The 23,787-nt window shown below is 48.6% G+C and overlaps 3 protein-coding genes across 9 annotated transcripts in view; 1 reads left to right on the top strand and 2 right to left on the bottom strand.

The window, feature by feature from the left end:
• Nucleotides 1-21,317, top strand: part of LOC126579218 (cAMP-dependent protein kinase type I regulatory subunit) — a 34,704-nt gene extending 13,387 nt beyond the window's left edge. For 2 of the 7 annotated variants that reach the window (XM_050242616.1, XM_050242617.1), the window contains exons 2-6: nucleotides 2,628-2,865; nucleotides 14,302-14,661; nucleotides 17,213-17,432; nucleotides 17,525-17,679; nucleotides 17,781-21,317. In XM_050242616.1, coding sequence (XP_050098573.1) covers nucleotides 2,848-2,865; nucleotides 14,302-14,661; nucleotides 17,213-17,432; nucleotides 17,525-17,679; nucleotides 17,781-18,002 — 975 coding nt within the window. In that variant the 5' untranslated portion in view covers nucleotides 2,628-2,847 and the 3' untranslated portion in view covers nucleotides 18,003-21,317. Of the gene's footprint in view, nucleotides 1-2,627; nucleotides 2,866-5,651; nucleotides 5,790-6,689; nucleotides 7,068-14,301; nucleotides 14,662-17,212; nucleotides 17,433-17,524; nucleotides 17,680-17,780 lie in introns of those variants that run through there. The other 5 variants (XM_050242614.1, XM_050242615.1, XM_050242618.1 and 2 more) reach the window with 4 other exon arrangements.
• Nucleotides 21,318-21,372: 55 nt separating this feature from the next.
• LOC126579220 (uncharacterized) lies at nucleotides 21,373-22,095 on the bottom strand. Its single transcript, XM_050242623.1, has one exon. It carries the CDS (start codon nucleotides 22,026-22,028, stop codon nucleotides 21,411-21,413), a length of 618 nt encoding a protein of 205 aa, XP_050098580.1. The 5' UTR covers nucleotides 22,029-22,095; the 3' UTR covers nucleotides 21,373-21,410.
• A 459-nt stretch (nucleotides 22,096-22,554) lies between these two features.
• The window catches only part of LOC126579214 (zinc finger protein 652), a 3,521-nt gene continuing 2,288 nt past the window's right edge, over nucleotides 22,555-23,787 (bottom strand). The window contains exon 3 of the mRNA XM_050242608.1: nucleotides 22,555-23,742. Within this exon, the coding sequence (XP_050098565.1) occupies nucleotides 23,206-23,742 (537 nt within the window). The 3' untranslated portion in view covers nucleotides 22,555-23,205. The remainder of the gene's footprint in view (nucleotides 23,743-23,787) is intronic.

The following is a 23,787-nucleotide window of genomic DNA, read 5'->3' as shown; positions in this document are numbered from 1 at the left end:
ATCGATTTTTCCTTTTGCACTCCCTTCCCCCTCCCTCTTCCCATGCCCCTAATGCCCAACCATTAGAGTTTGAACGGCATCCAAACGGATTCATAACTCATTGGAGCTGCTTTTGTTTGTCATCATCAGCATCATCATCATCATCATCCAGGGGGAGTGGTGTCCACAGTATTCCTGTTCTTGAATTTAACTGGGGCACAGTGGATCTTTTGCAAATTCAATAAGCACCCGTCGGCAGCCGGTGTCGGTGCCTAAATGAGGGGAGTTTGACAAGCAATGAGACGTCCTAACGGTGGTGCTAATTCCTGCTTTCAATCAAACGACGGAAGAATGATGTTTTGCAATGGTGTGCGGCACCTTCACCCAACCATTAACACAATTTAGCGCAAATGGACCGTACTGTCTGCTGTTCGATTTGTTGAAAGCAAAAAAAAAAACAAATGCCACCAAAGGCACCAGTTTGATCCCCCCCGGGGGGGAAGGAAACTTGAAAGCTATTCCCTCCAGAATAACGTTTAATGTTGATTCTGTGTCCTTGAGCTTCTGCACCGTGGTTGGCCTGGTTCTGCTAAGTGATTGTCAGATCTTTTTTTTTTGCCGGGAAGATGGACCGTCACGCATTGGATTGTGAAATCCAGAATTGAATTTAAACGAGAACTGAAAACAGACTGATGATTGATGATGCGATTCCCACACTGGAGCGTCGTTTGGGTGACAGTTGGTTGTGTTCTGTGGGTGAACCATCGAGATCTATGGCACCATCGAGCGATTTGGAGGTGATGAAAGGATAATAAAGTGCTCCATTTGTTTCGGGTTCAGACAGACCCGGTGGGCTGTGTCGATCCAATGCCCATTTTGGGGACAGTCGCTTGAGTGAGAGCCTTAAACGATTTTGAGTGAAAACTGATTCCAGTTATCGCTACGCCTCCGAAAAAGTTTTCGTGTTTTTGAGAGCAATGGGAGTTAGACAGTTTTAAGAGAAACGAAAAGAAAAATATTTTGCATTTCTGATATTATAAGATTGCTAATAAGATAACAGTTTGCATCCATCATAGTATTTTATGCTCCCTCAAATATGTTCATGCTTGGCCATGCAATAAAATGTCAAGCGAATCTAGCGACTACTAAAAAGGATCAGATTATGCTTTAGTACAAGGCGTTGTCGTTCCACACTACCACATAATCGTTGTTAACGTCCCACGTTGGTCATATTTCATGTGAAACATAGTCCATTTCGGTGATAAGATGTTGTCAGTAGCGATGTCCCTTGATAGGTTTAACCGGTTTCAGCAGCTTACGGCCTACGATTGTTGTTATTTTTTTTATCTTTCTTTCGGTTCTGATGCTTCTTTCAATGGAGGACAAAGTTTTTGGGCGTTTGAAATACATTAAAAGCATCCATATTTTAATCCAGTATCAACGCTTGGTCACAAGGAAAATAGCCCAAAAATATCTCTATAGATTTTTCTTACATCTTGTTTTCAATATTTAGAAACACATTCGCATTTAATAGTAAAGTTTAATGATTTCCCTATTTGATTGTTAATTCTGGGCAAAAAAGGACTACCATTGGGCCTTTTTCTTTTGATTTCATTTGACGGATTTCTTTTTTGTTAGTTCACTAATCGAGTCCAGGGGTTGATCATCATTCAAACGAGGGGTCTCCTGGGGGCATGCCAGCCAGCCAGTCCCTCAGTCACTACTTGCTGAGTACCGGTGCTTGGGTGACCACTTCGACCGACTGCCGGAGAAAGCAACTGACCGTTTCCTCTCGTCCTCGTCCTTGAAAAAAATGCCATTTTTAATTGATTCCACCATCAAGTTGAGTGTTGAAGTGGGTTTGCCAACCGTCGCGACACCATCGCGCTCTCGATCCCGTAACGCGTGACATCAATTAAAATTTTGTCTAATCGAATCAATTTCCCTTGCGTGGTGGGAAAAAAGAGGAGTGGAGGGGATGGTCGTTTAAAAAATCCCCCCACGTGTCCATCGTTCATTATGTGTTCACTGTGGGGCCCCGGGCCCCTTGGCCCGCGGGCGAATCAGGAGAGCATAATTGGCCGTGACAGCGGATCGCGGAACGCCACGCCGGATGCCGCCCCGCTCCCGCCCCGTGTCCGACGTTTTTCACGCCTCCGCACCATGGCGGCAATCAAATTGAAAATGCTGGCCTTTTATCCCATCCCCACCAACTTTGCTGCGGGTCCTATTAATCATCCGGCTCTCTCTCTCTCTCTCTCTTTTACTCCGGTTAATCCTCGAACTTGGTCGGATGAAATAAGGTTTCGAATTACCAATTCCGTGTTACCAGCGTCCACTACCAGCGAAAGCGAAAATAAACAGCAAACTGATGGCGCACTGGTGGCGCACTGGCGCTGCTGGCCGGTGGCTGTAAGGAGATGATGAATGAGTGAAAATTAATTTTCTCGCTTTCCGCTGCGGCCGGTGTGGTGGCACCGGTGCTGTTGTGCGTCTTGAGTAAATAATCCACCGGAAAACGGTGTGCATAATTTAGGGCCCCTCGGTTGCAGCAACAGAAGGACTCGACGAATCCTCAAAAAATCCGTGACGAATGTTCTGGTTTATTTCGCTGGTGTGCTGATTGTGTTATAATTTTTTGACAACAGCCCCGGACAGAAGCAGAAGCAAAAATCCCAAAAACCAACGCCTAGACGGTGTTCTCTTATCCGTCGACCATTTGGTTAATGAGAGTTGTGCCTGTTTTGTTTGCATAAAATTGAGACAGTGTAACAAACGAACGAAGGAAGGAAGTGTAAAGTGTGCTGGTAAATCACGAATCGCGCGAGCAACTACAACGGAACCACGACGAGCAATACAGCAAACAACATGCTAACTTTGCCGCTGGTGAGTAGAGAAGGATTTAGGAGTTCCACGGTCACATGCCCCCGTAGGGTCTCTTTTGTTGTTGTCTGCTTATCTTACCGGATTACGCGCCTTACGCGCAACATACTGTGTAGCGTCTTTAGGGAGCCCCCTGCGTCTTCACAAAACGAACGACGAACGTTTTAGTGCTCCGGAATCCATTGATTCCGGTCGGTTTGTATTGAGATACATGTTATCAGCAGCTTGCCTTTGGGAGGAAGGATATATCCTTTCTTTCACCTCCGCACGAATGCGCTGCCTTGAAAGGCTTACAATTGATAAACGACAAAATGCCTCCGTAAATATCTTTCCAAGCGAGTGTACCTTAGTCTGAATATCTTTTTTTCGCTTTTCTTTCTTTCTCTTCCAATACAGGTAAGTTCATGTGAGGGGTTCTTTTGCAGCGCTGGTGGATGGCAACCGAATCAATATTTACTCAATCCCCACCGACGATCCGCATCAACATACAACAACCCACCCAAAAACCATCAACGCATCAACTATTCGCTTTGATGCGCAGTACAAGGTCCGTTGTTGGTAGCTGGTAGGAAGAGACTCCTTTCTTTGCTTTAGGGTGGCCACCGACAGGTCTTACGAAGCGATATTTGGTGGTGTGTCGGTAAGCGATTATTACTGTTTGGTTTGTGGTGCCCCTTAGACAACACCCGAAGACAACGCAAACTACTTGCAGTGCATGCAAAGGGAACAAAATGGTCCGCTCGGTTACGAGGAAAAGCGGTTATTGTATCGTAAAACTGGAATGTGGTAGTTCCCTCCGTCTCGAAATAGCATCTATATCTTTTGTACAAGGAGCATGCGAATTTCACTTGTTGTTAGTATTTTTCGATAAAAATTGAAAACCAAAGGGAGTGAGAAAGGTAATGTCCTGTCCCTTGATCAATTTACTTGCTTATTTCAATTTTCCTTTCCCCCGCCAGGATGTAGCGTAATCCCGGTTTCCGGTGTTCTCACCACCGGGAGTGGATTACGGCACCGAATGCTTAAAAGGTGTGAAATGGACTCTCCGGCTTTTCCATTACCATCTTCTTATATCTGTTTCCGGAACCGCCCAAGGGGAAAGAGGTCGAGGGAAGGTGATAATTTTGTGCGAATGCGACCCCGGCTTTGAGGCCAAGGTCGACGCGCCATTCGCACCGGAATTGAGATGCCCGTTGGGGGGCGGCAAAAAGTCAGTCGTCGAACGTGCAATCGATCAGCGAATTTAGGATTCATTACGTTCACCGTTTGCGCCGTACTGGCCTACGGGGGCAATCGCTAACCGGACCGCAGGCGGGCGGATGTAGCGATAGATCGATTGCGCCCTAAGATGATGATGATGCCAGGCCGGATGCTTACCATTCCACTTTCCCAAAATGAAACTACACATTTCCGGTGGCCCATCATCCGGGCAGATAGATGATCAGGCAGGCAGGCAGGCAGGCAGGCAGGCAGGCAGGCAGGCAGGCAGGCGATCATTCGTCGGCTATTACCGTTGGCTGCTGCTTCCTGTGCAGCATACGGTCTGTAGCAGCCGTTGGGGCCGCTTGATGGCTGGTTGGCTGTATCCGTTATGGAGGCGCATCGTCACTCGTCTCGTGTGTTTCGATTCGAAAAGGACTGCTAAGGCAGGACACAGACCGACAAACTAGGGATGGACGATGAAGCCTTCAAGGCAATGGAATGAGAAATCATCATAACGATAGTGCTTCATCCGTCTGGCGCCATTTGGCTTCCTGGGTTGTTTTCTTTTTTTTTATATATGTTTCCTCGCATCATTTGTGCGGTATCCGGACTGTTGATGATGCCTTTCCCTTCGCATCAGTTGATTCGTAATTTTGTACGAAAATTTTGATTTGAATTTTGAAGGAACGCAAGAGCCCTCCATTTGTTATTCTTAATGGATGATGGTGGTGATTATTGTTGCATGAAGGAGGGTGTCTCTCCATGAAATGACCGGTTTTATGTTTGACAAAATTGTACACAATTTGCACTAGGAGTGTTTACATTGTTGCACCCCATCGAGACGGGATATCGTCGGGGTGTCTGAATGGTTGATTAGATGGATGGATGGATGGAAAGGACGGTTCCAAGGACGAACACTGTTTGCTGTCGGTCAGCAAAGGGTCAATTAGTGCAGTCGTTGTGATTATCTTAATTGAGGCGTTTGTTTGCGTGTGTTACTGCTCGAAATCCTGGACGTCCGAACGTGTTCGCCATCGTTTAGATGGCCGCTGCATCTCTCCCCATCTTTAATTGCAGCTCGGGCAGAGGGAACTACAAGATGTAAACAAGCGTATCCAATACGGAGATACTACGCCGTTGTGGACCGTGTATCCTACAACAAATCTTTTTCTTTCTCTCTCTCTCTTTCTCTCTCACACTCGCTCTCGGTGGTGGTCAGTTGATGGAATTAATTGGACAGCCTGGAGTGTGGCTTGCACCGTCGGTCCGCTCCAGATAGGAACGGGAACGGAATTAGATCGGTTCACCCGAAGCGTAACGGGTTCTGTGGTTCTTTCCCTCGTTCGTTGCGCTGTGCGGTTACTATCCATCAGCCTGTTACTCTAGTCCTGGTCCTGACCTCTCTCCCTGGTAGACCTTTGAGGCATACAGGCGCGCTTGCTCGTTCGCTCACTCATTCGCTCGCTCGCCGGCTCGTTCGGTGTTGTGGATGTTGCGGCAATCGCTGCGCATTAGCCAGCAAGGCGGGAATGACGAGCAGTACGAGCGTACTCTCTATTGAAGGCATCCTCTCAGTCGTTGGTTGGCACGCTTACGGACCGGATCTTCGCCAATCGGATCGGATCGCGATAGCGCAACAGAATAGGCGTCCGTTTTTTTGTCGCGAGTTACGTTCAGTAGACCTTTCAGAGAACCTTCTTTTCCTGGCTCTACTTGTAAATTGGGTTGGTTTCGAATTTGTTTTCCATTTTATGGCATCCTCTTCATAGCTAATGTGTGATTGTGTGACACTAATTTGTCCTTCTAACTGTTTTTGAACGTGAGTGAGATCAGTGGCTTATTCCGTTCAGCTAATCTAATGCAAAACAGTAACATGATAACAGCTCGAGCACAACAATGAGCTGATTGAATGTGGAACAAAAGGAACAGTGCACCAGTGCTCTGAGTGATCTGCATTCGATTCGATCGTATCGTTGCACCTGCTGCGATCGGAATGCATTACTTTTGTAATAATAAAAACAAACAAAAAAATGAACCAGTGACCCGGGTACACCGTCGCGGGCAGCTGGTCTGCCCTTGAGAGTGGAATGTGTCAACCCTCCCTCCGGCCACACTTCGAGTGTTCCGGTGAATTGTCTGTGTGTGCGCGCGCGCAGCTGTTTACGGTGATCGCAGCTCGCGGATCAGAAGACAGTTTCATTGCGAGGCGAATTCCTACACCAGCTGGAGATCGCAGGCACTCTCGTTCCTTGGCGCGCGCACTCCCTGCTACTAGTAAGTGAAGCGCAGGATTGTTGTTGATTTTCGGTCCGGCTCGGCCCAGTACCCAGCTCCGTGTAGCGTGTGCCAAGTGTCCGCCTTGGTTGTCCGTAGCCAAGCGGTCAGCGGCACCACCAGCACCAAGGAAGGAAGCCGGTTGGTCGGTTGATGTCGACTTCTAAAAATAATTTCACTTATGCTGGCCCACCCCCCCCCCCCCCCCCCCCCCCTCTTTACGGTGGCCACTTACGCTCGCTCTCGTTCTACTACTGTCTGGCTGTGTTTGTGCGCGGGACTGTGGATCGTGTCGCGTTTGGAGAGCAGCAGTAGCCGTGGCCGCCACTTTGCCAGTTGTTAGCGTGCCGTCCGGTTTGAATGTTCCATTTTTGACGTGCTTGCCGGGCAAGATCAACGTCGTTGTAGGTGGTGATCGTTGGAATTCGATCTCTCGACCACAGTGTGCAGTGCAGTGTGTTGGTGTCTAGCGTTTCATTCGGCGGTGATCACTAAATGGTTTGGTTCTTTGTTTTGCAATCAGCTCTGCCAGCACGGTGGTGATCTTGTGTGCAAAGTGAAGGTGTGCGGAAGCGCAAAGATCTCGAGGGCACACAAGGAAGTGCCAAGAGTTATCAGTGTTTACGTCGCGTGTGTGCCTGTTGTGTTCCGAGAGCTCGTTATCTGTTACGAAACGTGCGAGCGAATCGCCCGAACCTTAAGGTCACTGGAACGCCGGTATGAGCGAGGTTAGCGTCGACATTAATACGAATTTGTAGCGTAGCATTAGATTAGGCAAAGGTATCTAAACAGCCGGCTCACCGTAGCCTTGAGACGGCTGCGACGTGATAACGTGATGGAGGCGCCTGGTGTGCACCGTTTTTTTTTACGTTTTTTTTTGGTCGACAGATTGCTCGTGACCTGACGTCACGGTTGTTCAATCTGTGGGGCGACGAGACAGGAATCCAAAGGACGACAACGGCATCGTTCGGATTGGCATTTGTCCAATAAATTATTTTAATCTCTCAACACCCCCCCCCCCCCCTTTTCTCTGGTGGAGACTTTCCATGGGAATGGGATTGTTCGATGACAGCTCACCAGCCTACCGGCCATGGTTCACTCATCCTGGTGTGTTGTGGCATCCTTTAGTGCATCTCGGGGGTGCTAATGACTGTCACTAATGTTCGCCCGGGTGGGGATGATGCGATGGATGGTTAGTTGTTTAGTGGTCGAATCGTGCGTAACAATCCGTGCCTCTGACCTTCGGTGCGGCATACCGGTCATTGTGCGCCTTCTTGTACACGTATGACCAACTCGAGCACTTTTTCCTCTTTCGCTTCCCCTCTACTTCAACCACGGACACACGGGGTCGCATTCTTGCATCGTCAAAGTGTCGTGTGTCCAAAGAGAGGGCCGGTGGACGCGCGAGTGTTGAGAAAAGTATTTTTAGTACAAAACTTACCATTTCTATGGCTTTCGCTCCCCCACCCTTTCCTCGGGTTTACTGTTCTCGTCCTCGTCCTGTCGGCGCTGACACATGGACAACACTGCTGCGTGCTGCGTGGTAGTTGGGGGGTACCGTTTTGGATGATCGCGGTGGCAGCGGTGGCAGGATCGATGCTCAACAGCTGTTACACCGTTACGTGCTGTTCGTTTCGACGTAACTGCTTGGCCGGTATTTAAGTTCGTGGAGGAAAATCAGAATAAGGTTCGCTTATGAGACCTGGACCAAGACATAGAATATCAATTAACTTGCCGAGATGTTCGCTTGAGAATTTCTTCCCGAAATTTCTTCGGTTAGTGAGCCGTGGCACAGCCGCTCCATGCCGGGAAATCTTCACCAAGAAGCGAAGCGTACTTGACGCGGCGCTGCCCTTCAATGAAGCACCATCGAGCACGTCATCAACGGACCTGTTAGCAAACAACACACGCAACACGAAATTACCTCCAATTGCAGCCCATCATCATCAGCCACACTGACTGGTTGGTAAGGGTGGTCCATGGCTTGATCAAACTGTCCCTCGCGAGACAACAAAGTGACGTCGAGCAGTACGACCGTCGTCTATTCATTCCCGGTCCTGAATTGTGAGTGCATAGGCGGTGAAAGAATTGTTTCGCGCTTTCCCCGCTTGTGTATCGAGTTAGAGTGCAGCAGCAGCGTTGTTGATTGAAACAACGTTAGTGTTCTGTGTGCGTGCGCGAGTGGTTGATGAATCGATTGGCGAAGAGGATGATTGAAAAGGAGAAATTTAACTAACAATACACGAGCCCTAATGGTGGCCTTTCACTCAATTCAGACACAAATAAGGAATATCCTTTACTCGCTTGTCTATCTAAGGCATCGGGATCGGAGATTTTCGGAGTTTTTATTACCATTAATGATGGTGTTAACGTCAGCGAGACTTAGCATTCAAAAGAAGAAGGTATTTAAACAACAGACTTAGAGAGAGAGCGAAGTAGACCAGTAAAGTAACGAACGGTGGTGGTCCCGTATGCCCGCATCATCTTCATCTCGTACCATAACGTCCACCTTCTTCTCCTTACAACCTTAGTTCGCCTTTGTTTCGTGCCACTTTAGTGCCGCGACCGCACAAGGTAGTGCCACTGTGCCGTAGATGGAAACATGGCCTGTTGGTGGTCAGCACACTGGCTAGCTGGCTAGCTGGCTGGCAAAAGGTTGAGGTAATCATGGCCTGCGCCACATGTGCTAGCGACAGTGGAGGCGTACACTACAACGCGAGCGCGTCCCCCCCCCCCCCAAAAACGGATCGACAATCATAAATCAAGCCGGAATTAAATTGATCGTCCATGCCGCATGACGGTGGTCGGCGACAGAACAACGAAAACGACGGAGAGAGAAAGAGAGAGTGCGCGCCCGTAAATTGAGCGAGCCCCGGAAGTAGGCCTTTCAGTTTGGTCTTCCGGCCCGGGGGAGGTCTTGGCGGAGACCTGTTGTCTTCAGAACGTCTCTGTCGTCGTCGTCGTCAACAATACTGGTGGGCATCGACTTTAGCGTGTTGCTTCATACGCCCAACAGAGGAGATGGCACCATTAACATTATAATTTCGATGGTTTTAATGGTCGATTGTCGCGTGGTGCGTGATCCACGACAGCACGACAGTACCATGGAGAGATGGACTTGAGTCTCGTGTCCTGCGGATGATCAAATATGTCATAATCACTTATCAACAATTAGTAGTTTGTTCCGGAACCTCTCATTCCGGGCCGGATAGACGTTTTGTTGTCCGTTGAACGAAGCAAAGGTCTCGAACGAATTTCTGGACGGATGTTTGTTAATGGTTGTCTCCACGGTTTGGACACGCTAGGTGGTCTTTACCGTGGCCATACCTTCCCTCTCCATTAAGTGAGAAGTTTCTTTAATTAAATTATTGATTCGTGACGATCTTTCTCGAAGGTGTGGCAAGAAATGGTTCTAATGATGATGATTCTCGAGTTGTCGCGTGTGGTTCGCAGCACAGCAGCAGCACCACGGATTCTCACATCATTTGATGTGGTGTGGCGGCGCCACAACGTTCACCGCTAACATGCTGGTATCGATTTCAACGGTTTGACGTATGATTGCTGTCTGTACCGTGCGCTTACTCGATTTGAAGAGATGCTTGGAATCGTACTCGCGATGAGTAGCTTGATCACATCGTTCACATCGAAGGCAGAGTGTTGCTGTTGTGAGTGTTGGCCACAGAGTGGTCTCAAAGTGTCCTGTCGCTTGTCCTGTCGCCTGTACACTTTGCGCATTAGAGAATGGAGGAAAAATAAGAGAGAGAGAGAAAAAAAAAATGAAACTTATGTGCCTGTCCGTGCTAACAGAACACCACCGGGTGGTGACGTACTAAATATAGACCGCGCAGCACATACTTACGTTTTAATAACTCGCGCCGATGGTTCGTGTAATGAACTTACATTTATTCCATTTCGGAGTGCCCCCCCCCCCCCCCCCCCAAGGTCCATTGAGTTGGCGCGTAAAAATAGCAAAGCGAGCTGGAGTAATAGAGGAAAAAGGAGGAATAAAGGTACACCCACTACAGTTGTTCCCAGGGGCCTGATGCTACTTGGTGGGCCTTACTTTGTCTGTTCCTATCTGACACTCAGGCCCAGCCTGTCACTTAGCAAATATGGTTTTGGGCTTATTGGATCGTGTATCGTTTGTTAGACGGGGGGGGGGGGCGGGTTGAGTGAAAGTGCCACAGAACAGACGCCTCAGGACAACACGCGTTCACACTGGTTTGGGACAGCTTTAATGGGTTTCAATGGTCTTTTGGCGTTGTTTTTGTTGCCAGTGTGTCGTGAGCAGCACTTCCTAATGGATCTCGTGCCATCAAGCGTAGTAGTGATACTTTCCTCGTCCAATTTCAGATGTGTCTTTTGGGTGTGTTATTGAAAAAGTTGTCCAAAAACATTCCCTCTAGTTGAAGAGTTTTATGGAGAAGTTCGACTACGATGTTCTCATCTTGTTGGAAGAGTATTAATTGAAATTCCCGCCGAAATGGCTTCTAGCGTGCTTCATCGCGGAGTGATGCTGTCATTGAAGCATCTAAGCTCTCCTCCTCCTCCTCCTCCTCCTCCTCCTCCTCCTCCTCCTCCTCCTCCTCCTTGGCCACGCCATGTCCGTGATTGCAGTGACACGGCTGATAGGCGATTGGAGGTGACAGTGTTAGCTGCGAAGACAAATGAGCACGCCATCCGCAGCGATGAATCAAAACTTTGACAAGCGAGCGAAGCGAACGGCTAAACACAAGCGGCCGCGGCCGCGTGATTGTGTAATGAATGACGACGGCGACGTCCCGCTGGAGGAGGCGCGCACTGGTGGTCTGCGGTTCGGTGTGAGGGGTGCATATTGCTTCGCCAAAGATGGTATCTGCCGGAGCCGGAGACAATCCGCTCGTCTCGTCTTCTTCCGCTGTTATCGTGTGTCTAGCTAGGCAGCCAACACGCACTTGGCCACGGCTGTCACCGTCGTTGACGCGAAAATGCACAGGCGACGAGACCGGCCTGTCTATCCGGATCAAAGCTCAGACGCTGTTTCGTGGTCCCGGTCGGTATCGTCTCCTGTCCACCACCTTTGGCTTGTGGTGACTTTCATCAAATACCTAAACTCTCATGTGTTGTTCCTTAGAGCTTGCATGCATTGCGTCTGCATGTCATCGCGATAACGGAGTAATTCGTCAACGATGTCGAAACCAACACGGGCGTGGTTTTCGGGGACCGCGCACAGCTCATTGTTAGAGAGCGGAAACATTCATGAACTCTTTCGTCGTCGTCATGTTAGTGATAAGCCTTTGGGAGCAGTAAGGAGTGACAAGTAATTTATTTCTTTTCAATTACACTCTCAAGGACGGGCTGCGGTTTACCAAGATAAGAAACCCAATTTAAACTTTTTGCGTTCCGCTCGAACCAGGCCCAGTCCAAGCAGGCAGGGGCCGTACATGGCATGGCATGGCATGGCTGGAGCCTCCAGCATCCCGGTAAATCACAGAGGAGTCCGTGTACCCCGAAAGAATAGAAGTGATTAAGTGTTGTTGTTGAACAACTTCAAAGTTATGGCCGTTGTTACTGCTTCACTCGCTTCTCACCAGGAGGCTGACTTTATCTCTAGTTTCTGTCAAGCGGCCACCACGCGTTCATCGGTAGATCGGTGGACGGATCCTTTATCTCGAGTATGTCTTCTTAGAAGCGATAAAGCAATTGAACTGTATCCTCCGTCGGTTGTTCCAGTTTCAGATTTATGTGACTCAGTTCTGGTCTGGAAACAGGATCCCAGGAGGGGTTGGAATTACAAAATCAGCGTTCTACTTCTACTTCCACTCTTCACGGTCATGTTCAGGAATGCCTTGGCCTCGATCCAGGTGTCGTCTTTATGCTCCACAAGTCATGCAGCTAGCAACAAGTCGGTCGTGCCAGTTCCACGGAATCCCGGGGACCGTGGTTTGGAGTTTGTGCTTTCGCCTACCCAAAGCACGCGAAGCCGCATTAACCCGAAAAAGATCCTTTGGCCCCACCTTGGCGAGTCTCATCACCCAGAGAATCCTTGGATGAATAATTGACGAAGACGCAGGTGAATATCGCATGAAGGTCGCTCCGTTTGTGCACGTGCGGAATGTTGATAGCCCCGTGGCACCCGTGTCCGTGAGGTCTTGGTTTTTGGAGCTCACTCCCACAGTAAGGTTGAGAGGAAGCGAGGGAGCACACGTTGAGTCAATTTAGCTACTTTTTTTTTGCGTTGTTAATGCCCTTTTTAAAGCGCCTTTCACCATGGTGGCGCTACTTGGATCCCGGACCCGGCCGGATTTGCCGACGAGGGTTTCCAGTAATTAACGTTAGAATGTTGCCAAGCTAGTGGTGTTGCTGCTGCTGCTGCTGCTGCTGCCAGGTTCTTTGGTTTAATTAGTGTCGGAATGGTGGTGTGAATGGATGTTATGTTCAACCGCGAAGCACAATTGACCCCACGCGCGAGGAATGTATGCGCGATGTAGAGCGACAGAACAAGGAGGTGCTACAGTTGCGAGACAAAGAATAGGAGAGCGAGTCGTGTCGAGTGTATAGCAGCTCTCAGGTATATCCTCGTGGGAACCATGACCATTCGTCTTTGCGCGTATGACGCACGGAAACTTCGTGTCCTTATACCGCACGGAACGGGGCATATGCTCCTCGCTGGAGCATCGAGCAATGCTTTATGATTACTCGGGGACTACCACCCTCGTCGTGTCATGTTTGTTCTGGGAACGATGTTATGCTATGTCGGTGTACCGTTTTGGGGACTTTAATTCAAATATTATTAGAAGCCATTATTAGAGAACGGGGCAGCTGTTCCATGCGCTCACGATCGCCCATCTGCCGATGGATTAGGCCAAGAAGAATACCATTCCGAAGCACAAAGCACGTCACGCCTAAGCACCTTATCTAGTAGTACAAGTCCGTGTTTCGTGTTGCTTGGCAGTTATGCTTAAAAACATTATCGGGATCGCACCTGGACAGTGGCCGGGCGGAACTAGCACTAGTAGCGCCCAAGGTCAACTTTCGTTGTTCTAATAATAGGCCACTGGGCATCGCTTTTTGGGGCAAGGATGTCAGCTACGAGCAAAGAGGTTAAATCGGTGGCAATCGGTGGCGTTGGCGTTCATTCGTTTCATTCGTTTAGGATTTGTGGGGGTGGAGGCCTTACCGACACATAGCTGTCAGTCACGCAAACCCGACGCCATGCTCCGTTGCGGTTCGCTCTAAAACCTCAACCAAGAGGTGCTTCAGAGAAGCCCTGCTTCGTGGCACACCTAACATTTGGTTGTCTTTTGAAGGAAAGGCATGAAATCTAGGCCCCTTTCTTTGCGTTCCTGCCTTCCTTCGGGAATAAAGGTTAGGTGTCAAGGTTGGGCTCGGATCGCCGCCGTATTCTTAGGTTTTTCTTTTTTGTGGAGAAACCACAAAACCCCGCAACAGGTCGATGGGAAGGGTACTCGAGAAAGTTTGAAGAAGGTGCTCAAAACGTCCGCCCTTTCGCTGGAATATGGCACCGTGGCACGCCACACGGTCCATTCACAACGACGATTCCATCATGGCGGGCCGGGAAGTGGCCGCTTTTGCGCGAAAATAAGCTGCATAAATATTTATTCATTAAGTGGCACACGAGATCGAAGAGGGGCAGGAGAGACAGGAGAGTGCGATCGTATGGGGATCGTACGGGTGGGTGGATGAGCTGCTGCCTCCGATAAACAAATAGATATGATCGCACCAGAAACCACCGAATGGCGATGGTGGTTTGGTAACGTTTATTTACACGATCGCACGTATTAACGATCGCACCGAACGGGAGGTGCGGTGGGAAGGGTTATTGTGAAACCCGCGCAGGGGGGCTTAGCCGTAGTGATCTTCTGCACATTGCGCGCGCCTCGTGTAACGCGCGTGTAATGCGTAATAGATGATTAATTTTCTGCCTTTCTTTCTTTCTTTTTCTTTCTCAAATGAATCCAGGAACAAGCGAAGCTGGACGCGAGTAAGCAGGCCGCTACACCGGACGATCTGGACGATCTGAGCCCGATGCCACAGACGGCGGTACCGCCGGTGCGGCGCCGCGGTGGCATCTCGGCCGAACCGGTCACCGAGGAGGACGCGACGAGCTACGTGAAGAAGGTGGTACCGAAGGACTACAAAACGATGGCCGCCCTGTCGAAGGCGATCGCCAAGAACGTGCTGTTCTCGCATCTGGACGAGAACGAACGGTCGGACATCTTCGATGCGATGTTTCCGTGCACCTTTCTGCCCGGTGAACCGATCATCCAGCAGGGCGACGAAGGTGACAACTTCTACGTCATCGATATTGGTGAAGTTGAGGTAAGGCGGCAAGGAGGGTAAGGGTCTAGACAGAGGTAAAACGGTGTGCACCCCATTGTTGCTGCCGCCTTTGCTTCTAATGGAAACAGAAACAGTAGCACCAGCACCACCTCGCTTCTCTATCGTCGTTTGTTTCTCACATTTCATCCCGCGATCGTTTTGGTGCTGCTCCCGGTGCTACGCATCGTTTCGGTTCGGTTCGGTAGCAAGATCGAGTTTCACCCCCCGCCGGGTCGAGCGCGAAAAATCAACAAAACCGAGCGCACCCTAATGCGGCGCGGCGAATGGTTTTGCAAATGAGATAGAGAATAGAGTACATCTACGTGCGGGTTCGCGCGCGCGGGATGGGTTAATTAATTGGGAAGTCTTTTATATCCCTTACACCACCACCATCACCACCAGTGCATTTGTTGTGGTGGTGGTAGAGGTGGAGAGGAAGGGTGTTTGTTTGTTTTGTGTCGGTGCCGGTGCCGGAACGTAATAGATAACCTCCTTTACTTGTAGAGAACCTGCGGTGAACCTGCATGCTATGCTGCCCGTCTCTCGGGGTGATTTTATGGCGAAGTCAATAGTTGCTCTGCAGTAAACGTGCTGGAGCATGGATTGGCTTGGATATGAGGTGTTTTAGTGAATTTGATTTTCACAAACATCATCTCAACTCGACTCTAGTTTACACTTCATTTCTCTGGTGGTTAAATTGAGATACTCACGTCTAAAATGGTTGTACATCGGAAGGGTTGTACTATTTTTAAAATAATGTTGATCCAAACTGTTTTTGTCTTAAACGTAGTCATTAATTGAATAGTTTAAAATTTTCTGCTTTATATGGTTGAGGAAAACTATTTTCATTTTGCAAATGAATCGCTTTCTTTGTAATTCTCGGAATCGTTATGTTTCTTTCTCGACACGCCTTTATTCGTTCTGGTTTGTTACACTTTTGTGACAATAATACTCTTTGTGTAAGCCGATATAGTGACAGTTAATTTATTATGTGTTGATTATGTTACACAAAAGTTTTCTGATCATTTAGAAAGGTTCATCAGAACAAAAAAAAATAGCTGACATTTTAAACTTCCGACCCATTGCTCGCAATAGAATGACTGCATATTGCAAAATACGTTCTTGCTACTGCTTAAATACAGTAAATTAGTAAAGAACAATAGGATAATAGCTCATCAAAACAAAATTGGCTCTCGGGGTTCGGTTGGTTCCATTTTAATTGAATGCTGCTGACCCATCGGTCTAGGTTCGTGCCCTTCGATTTCCCACCAAGGCTTACCCCCTGACAGATTACAACAAATTGGGGTTTTGCGGCTTTTGGTCCCGCTAGCGTGACCGAAAGCCGTACCGCATGGGTTTGTGCTGCCGCAGCAGTATTCCTAACCATAATCACACTTCACACCACAACAAACCGGACGATGATGGACGGACGGACGGATGGACTTGAGACACGGGACTTATGATGAAGGGCTTAAGCACTTTCCCCTCTCGCCCTGGCCCCGGACACACTCTGCCTTTGCCAGACGTAACACCGTGATGAACGGATGTAGAAATCTAGAGCAATGCCGGACAATTGCCCTTTGCCACCGAATCGCTCCGGCCACGCACTGTCTCTCGATGCCCGTGGTCGTCCTCATGGTTTGTGATGAAAGTGCACCCACGGGGCATCAGCAATGAAAGCCGGAGCAGCAGCAGCAGCAGCAGCAGCAGCAGCAGCAGCAGCAGCATGATTTAATGATCGTTGTCTAGATAGTCTAGCATGACTGTTAGAGGACGAAAAGAGAGGAGGAGGGACTGTAAGGGCAAAGAAGGCGTCGTTGGCTGAAGGTACTCGACGATTTGCCATTATTTCAATGAGAATTTTCCGGTCACATTGCTGTGGGTTGTTGTGTGCGCTGTGGAACCACAGGCGGCCACATGGGGTTCTCCCAATAATGAAGCAAAGAGAAATCATCCAATCATTCCCCCGCGCGCAGATCGGTCCACGGCCATGGCTCGCGTATTTGACTGTGAGATAAAGGAGAATTTAGAAGCGCAACTTTGCCTTTTGCATGCCCTGGTTTGGACCTAGGACCTAGGATCAGCATCTGCTGACGATAGAGTTTCGTTTTTTTTGGTTCTTTCTGTCTCCGATCCCCGATCCCTGATAGGATTTAAACTTCTCCAGGGACACAACCAGAGAGGGCGACCGTGTTTTGGTGGCAGAAGGGCTTTTCTAATTAAAAGTTATATCACGCCCCCATACATATCCGATGTGGGAGCAGAGAGCGTATTCAAAACCAGTCACTGTTAGCCCCTTTGGCACGTGTGCGCACGTGTACGTTCGTTTCTAATCCTAATCCGTGTGCGAGATGGAATGTATTGTCCCCCGGGGGGAAACAATGGCAAATGGCAAAGGTTATACGGGTTGTGGCCACTTGGGTTTGTGGGAATGTTGTAATGTTTGTTATGTTCCGGAATCCGGATAAGATCGTTTTCATTAGTTCCGGTGATGATGGTGCAGATGACTCTTACATTTTCTCTATCTTGTGTTTTCTCCTTTCGTCCCCAGGTTTTTGTAAATAACGAACAGGTGACGACGATCAGTGAGGGTGGTAGCTTCGGTGAGCTTGCCCTCATCTACGGTACGCCCCGTGCGGCTACCGTCCGTGCCAAAACCGACGTGAAGCTGTGGGGCATCGATCGGGACTCGTACCGGCGCATTCTGATGGGCTCGACCATCCGGAAGCGCAAGATGTACGAGGAGTTCCTGTCGCGTGTCTCCATTCTGGGTAAGTGAGGGGTGGTATGCCGGCCCCCGGGGTGCAAATCCCTTTGTTGGATTTTATGTTTTATTCATCCCTTCTCCCTCGGTCCATTTCAGAGAGCCTCGACAAGTGGGAACGGTTGACGGTGGCCGATGCGCTGGAACCGGTGAGCTTCGAGGACAGCGAAACGATCGTACGGCAGGGTGAGCCCGGTAACGATTTCTACATCATCGTCGAAGGATGTGCCACCGTCATGCAGAAGCGAGGCGATGTAAGTTTCTGTGCCAGTTCTGTGCCCCAAAGGAAGAACCCCCGCAAAGTGGGCCAATAGCAGCACTAACCCAATTTTTATTGTCCTTCCCTTTCTGGCAGAGCGAAGAAGCGGCTGAAGTGGGCCGGCTCGGACCGAGCGATTACTTTGGTGAGATCGCACTGCTGCTGGATCGGCCCCGAGCGGCAACGGTGATTGCGCGAGGGGCACTCAAGTGCGTGAAGCTGGACCGTGCCCGGTTCGAGCGTGTGCTCGGTCTGTGTGCCGACATCCTGAAGCGAAACATTACCCAGTATAACAGCTTCGTTTCGCTGTCCGTCTAAAGGGCGTCTACTGTCTATCGACCATCACTCCCTTGGGGAAAGAACCCCCCAAAGGCAACAGTGAGAGAGAGAGGGAGAGATAGAGAGAGAGAGACATCATGGAATTATCGTCTCGGATGGATAGTGCTGAAGCGATAGCGTAACGGAGGGAGTGATTCGAGAAGTGTTTCGGGTTCGCCTGTGTCTGCGGTCCGATGGAGGACATTCTGTGTTTCATCATTTCATGACTAAAGGCAACACCTGCAGCAGTAGCAGCAGCAGCAGCAGCAGTAGCGTGATTGAGATAAAGGGAGCAGAGTGCAGGTTCGCTAGGTTTTCGTTTCTTTTTTTTTTTCATTTTCATTTTGGATGGCGAATGCGAGTACAGCAGTTTACTTAACGGCAGGCGGTTCACGAACGGTGCGATGAGAATGATGCATTCGTGAAACGGAAGGCGTGAAAGGAGGGAAAGTGTAGTAACAATGAATTTTAGTACTAGTAACACACACGCACCCACATACACCCAGACATACACTACAAAGCACAGTACAGCATCGAACACGAAGGAATCGCGCTTCGCCGAGCTAATAATCATCAACCGTCTTCTTTATTTGTTTTATTTTGTTTCGCATCATATGTATCATAACCTTTACTGTCGCCAACATCGTAACTCTTATCGCGTAAGGATGTTTTTAAGTTAATTATTTATAATCAAAATGGAACAGAGCGAGCGAGTGGTTGGGTCGCGCGGCTATAGAGACACAGAGCAGAGGAGGAACGACGACTGTATAGGAAATTGGGTGTCTGTGCGCTGCACCGTGCCGCGCTGGGTACGGTTTGCTGGGCGGAATTTGTCTAGGTGCATAAATTATTGTAACACACAGCACAGCTCTCCGGTGATGCGTGGTGTGAGCGACGGAACATGTTTTGGAACAATTTTGAGAACAATATCGAGAAGTGTTTCGGAGAGACGTTTTCGAATGCATGCGAGGACTAGCAGCGATCGACAGGAGCGATATAGTGAGAACGAAGAAGAAGCACAATCGAATAAGGATGAAAAACTCTAAACACACACATACAAGGAACGGTACGAAACAGGAATGCCAAGGTACAGGTACATATTATTGTCGTTTTTAAAAGTCTCTAACATTGGTGTGTCAGTGTCCCGTGTGTGTGTTTTTTGTCGTCTTAAAGCAAAGCAGATAGGGGATGGTGGGGCAATGGGTTGCACAGAGGTTGCAGAAGGGAATTCTTCCCCTTAAAAACCCTCTCAGCAATGGTCACCACTAGGGTACCGGGAACCGTTCAACCCCGGGGCACGTTTTTAACCTAGCTTCTCAAACAATACCAGGGTGGAAGCTGTTTGTTGCTTGTGGGCTGTGCTCCCATTTCTTTTGCTTAATGCAAGCCCTTCTCTCTGCGTGTTAACTCTCCCACCGTATAGTGGGACTATAGCGTCTTGTCGATGGTGGCGCGAAGGACTTCAATTTAGAATCAAAAACCTGCGGGATAATATTCACATCGATTGCTCCATTTAACAAACACCAGCAGCGCATTGGCAGCAAAAGTAATCGTAATCATAAACAAGTTGGGCCGGAGGTGAAGTTGCTTGACAACAAAAACTAACCCTCTCCAACACTCTACACGATCATCATTACAACCATCACCACCACACGCTCCTTACTATGTGATGTTGCCTTGTGAGATGTTTTAATGTATAATAATAATAAAAAACACACCCAAATACACAAACAAAAATAACAAAATGGAAGAATAAATCAAATGGTTATTAAAGGGATAAATACACCATGCATTGCATCATACAGCTACAGGAACCACTGGAACTGATCGTCTTGGTAACGGTCACGCAGTCATGTGCGTGCGTGCATTGCATAAAAAATATAGCAGAGATTGTTGCGATCAGCTGATGATGATGATAATGCATTGCTAATCCGGGATTAGCTTGTGGGTCATATTGTTGGGCTCCCCCTATTTTTGTTGTTCCAATCTACGCGAAAGTTACTTAATTTTAACACCACCTCTGGATTATTTCCAACTTTTGGGGCTGTTCCACCTCCTTGCAACACCCGCGCCCGCTTCTGCCGACGCTGTCGTAGAATTCACATGTAGAGGTGTAGAGAGGAGTAGAGGATGAAATAGCAGGAAGAGACGAGGCTGACGAGAAGTAGTGAGCTGGAAGAGAGTGCGACGAATGAGTGCAGTATAGTAGTAGTAGTAGCAAAGTAATCTAGATAAGGCTGGTCCTTTTTCGTATAACCAAATCAAACCACAATCCAACCACTACAACACTCTTGTTATATCCTCTAGTTCAGTAGATAGTTTCACACCTTGACGGGTTCGACACGTGTCCCGGTCTGCCACCTAGAAAGTCATTTCGTTTATGAGGTTCAATTTCTTACCCAAAAAGCAGCGCGCTTTATCTTTCCTCATCCAGCAGCGCTTTCAGATATCGCGCAGCTCGGTTTCGCAACGCCTACTAGAGACGGACTAGAGCATGGAAAGCAACCAGTAGTAGGTAGTGTAGCAATGCAGCAGCAACTGCTCCCCAGGCAAACAGTAGGCTAGGGCGCTTATTTCCGCTCTCCAGCGTAGCAGCAGTAGTCGCAGAGCTAGCCGACGCGTTTAGAAAAGGTTCGCGCGCTCCAAGTAGCTCGAAACTAAGCCAAATTAACGATCTGCCTACTAAGACCTCTGATACCTACCACCTATCTAGTTAATCCCATTTTCGCTACGTAGACAGTCGGCGAGTTTAGTCGATTTGGAATGCTTCGATCGTTCGATTGTTGTCGGGGATTGCAAACAGGCGGGGATGGGGTTGCAAGTACCAGCGATGGTGGGGCAGGGGGGTATTGGTCGGTCAACAGCGACCTTGCCGCTGTATCCTTCCACACGGTATCGACGGTACGTTTAGTGGTGTGTGCATTTGTGTTACGTTTCCATTTTAAAAATCTAAATATGTGACTGCATAATTGGCCACACCGGAACTAACCGGCGGAACACACTGCACCAGCAGCAGCAGCAGCAGCAGCAGCACTGCTCTCTCGGTGGGTCCGGAAAAATTGTAAATTCATAAATTCGGCGAGCGATCACGATCGAAAGTGCGAGGAGCTAGTGGAGGAGGTTGGAGAAAAACGGAAATTGTGCTCCTTGGTTTCTCTCGTCTTTCTTTAGGAGTTACGGAATAATTGATTGATATACAGATAAATGTATGAAGGAATGATATACGAGAGTTTAGTATGACGCGGGGACGCGCTGGCGAATCAATAAGTGGAGTGTGTATGCAAAATGGTAATAAACAAACTAAACAAAAACCAACGCTAACGCTATTTCGACGACGAAATGGAAAGAAGAAAGACAGACACTACAACTCGTGGCTAGTTCCAAGAGGTATCCGATTTTCTGTATTTCTTATAATGCTTTTTCCATCGTTACCACTACTGCATCGGGCAACTGATCAAACACGCGATCATCCCGTTCGTCACGATACTCATCGAAGCGCAGGCGACCTATTTCGCACAGACCTAACCGTTTCAGCAGTCGCTCCGAAGCGCGGGCCGTCGCATCCGCCGTAAACGCGCCGAGCTGAGGACAGACACGCTTCGCTAACAGCATCTGTTGCTCGACCAATCCGCGCCCGATCGAACGGCCACGGTAGGCTGGGTGAACGGCTAGGCAGTGCATGTTGTAGCTCGGTCGCGGTCCCATGGCAACGCTGCTTTGCGCTACCCAATCGAGGAACGCAACAATGTCCCCGAATTTGCGTGTACGGATCGGCACATGTAGGGCAGCATCGGATGGTGAACCGATGGCTATGCCTACCACAGTACCCGGCTGCAGACGAGCCAAACTAACGGTACCCTTGTCGATGAACGCCAAACTATTCTCCAGATCGTCCGGCGTTACTTCGGCGCCACTACGGTGGGCAGTGGTTAACGGTTCCTCCGGGTAGTAGAACGTTATCAGTGCATCACGCACGGAATCGCGATCGGTGTTAGTTGCTACGGTGTACGTGATTTGCTCACTCATCGCGATGCAAAGTGCAATCGTCTTGGAAGAAACGTTTTTCTAAACACTTAATACGATCTTCACTGGTCGAGGTGGGAGTTAATACTGATGTTTTGTTTTGTTTTACTTTGTGCTACATTCGCCTCTTTGAACTAATTCTTTGTTTCCTTTCTCTCGCTTCGTATACGTGGGAGCACATAGCAAATCCTTTCATTCCCGATTACACGTATGGTAGATGATCTCAGCAGTATCTATTGCACGATTGAATGACTCACCATCAAACACACGTTTCTCAAGCTCCTGGGAAAATGCGGCGGTGCGGTCACATCTTTTACGCTATGCGCACGTGCACCGGTATCGATCGAGAGATCCAATTGTCTACGGTAGTACGTTGCATGCACGCGGCATGCTCGTAATGTGATTTGAAACGATTGATCCTCTGTATCTGTGTTAATCTGCAGTAGGCATTAATTGAAATTGCCAGATAATGTTGTATACATGGGGGTTTTACAAAGATAAAATAACAACACTGTTGGGCTATTTTTTTTCTAAATAGAATAGTATATATTCGTAACCAACCGGGACGTGTACACGCTCCGGTCTTTTCCATTCCCATACAATCATTTCATTAGTCAAGAATTATAGACTTTGCTGCTCAATTCCTTCATAAAACGCCTGCACGGGTATGGAATTGCTTTCATTGCTCCTACTGCATTTTGTTCATAAATCACTCCCATCGATGTCTATGGAAAGGACCGCGTATCCTGCGTATAAACTATGCCATACGTCATTAATCGTGAAATACGCTCTTTCTTTGTCGATAACGACATCACGCGCTTATTTCCTTTTACCTAGCCTATTACTAGGAAGATATGCTCCCTAGAAACAATCACTTTATGTTCGTTACTGTGCTAATTTTTTATCGAATCACTTCGAATTCTCTTTCGTTCACACTATTTTGTCTATTTCAGTAAGCTTGCGTACGAAGGTTGCTTACTGCCTTACTTTTTTCCTTTAAATTCAAGCATACTTCGATGGCCTACTCTTCCGTATCGCAGTACTACGGCAAATTGTTCATGCTGCGCCTATCTTTTCGAGTGTGTTTTTCTGGTTCCCTTTACTGGCCATTCCTAATCGCGTTTCGTTCATTCTTACCATGAAAGCAAACTTACTGTTAATCTAAAAAAAAAAACGATGCTTAATTCGGAAACTGGGTATCCTCCGTGTGCTCCGGCGGTACCCCGTTGACCGGTGCCGGTATCGTGATACCACCGGAATCGTGCACCACGGAATCGACACTTTCGGGCGGTAGAAAACAGTCGGACGAACACTCGGGTGCATTTTTCGGATCGCTTTTCTTCACTGCGGTCGCTTCTCCGTTCGGTCCGCCGTCCGCACCATCGCGTGAATCGTCACCATTTTCCTCCTCCTCATCGGGCGTTTTCAGTAACCCGGCCGCATGGTCCGCTCGGTGACGTTTCAAAATTTCCGAATTAACCGAAGCGAAGCTACACAGCTTGCACTTGATGCGCTCGTAATCGAGCGGATGCTGCGTCTGGATGTGTGTCTTGAGTGCAAAGGCTTGGATTGCGACAAAGCCACAGATTTGGCATTTGTACGACTTCTCATCCGTATGCCGGAGACCGTGATGGTAGAGCGCGCTCGGATCGGCCGTTCGAAACGAGCAGAGCTGACAGGACAGAGGTTTCTCGCCCGAATGCTGCCGCATGTGGATCTAGGACAGAAACAGAGAAAGAGATGATATCGTGGTGAAACCGCA

This window comes from Anopheles aquasalis, chromosome 3 (assembly GCF_943734665.1).
Source record: "Anopheles aquasalis chromosome 3, idAnoAquaMG_Q_19, whole genome shotgun sequence".
NCBI lineage: Eukaryota > Metazoa > Arthropoda > Insecta > Diptera > Culicidae > Anopheles > Anopheles aquasalis.
This window is presented reverse-complemented; position numbering and strand designations above follow the sequence as displayed.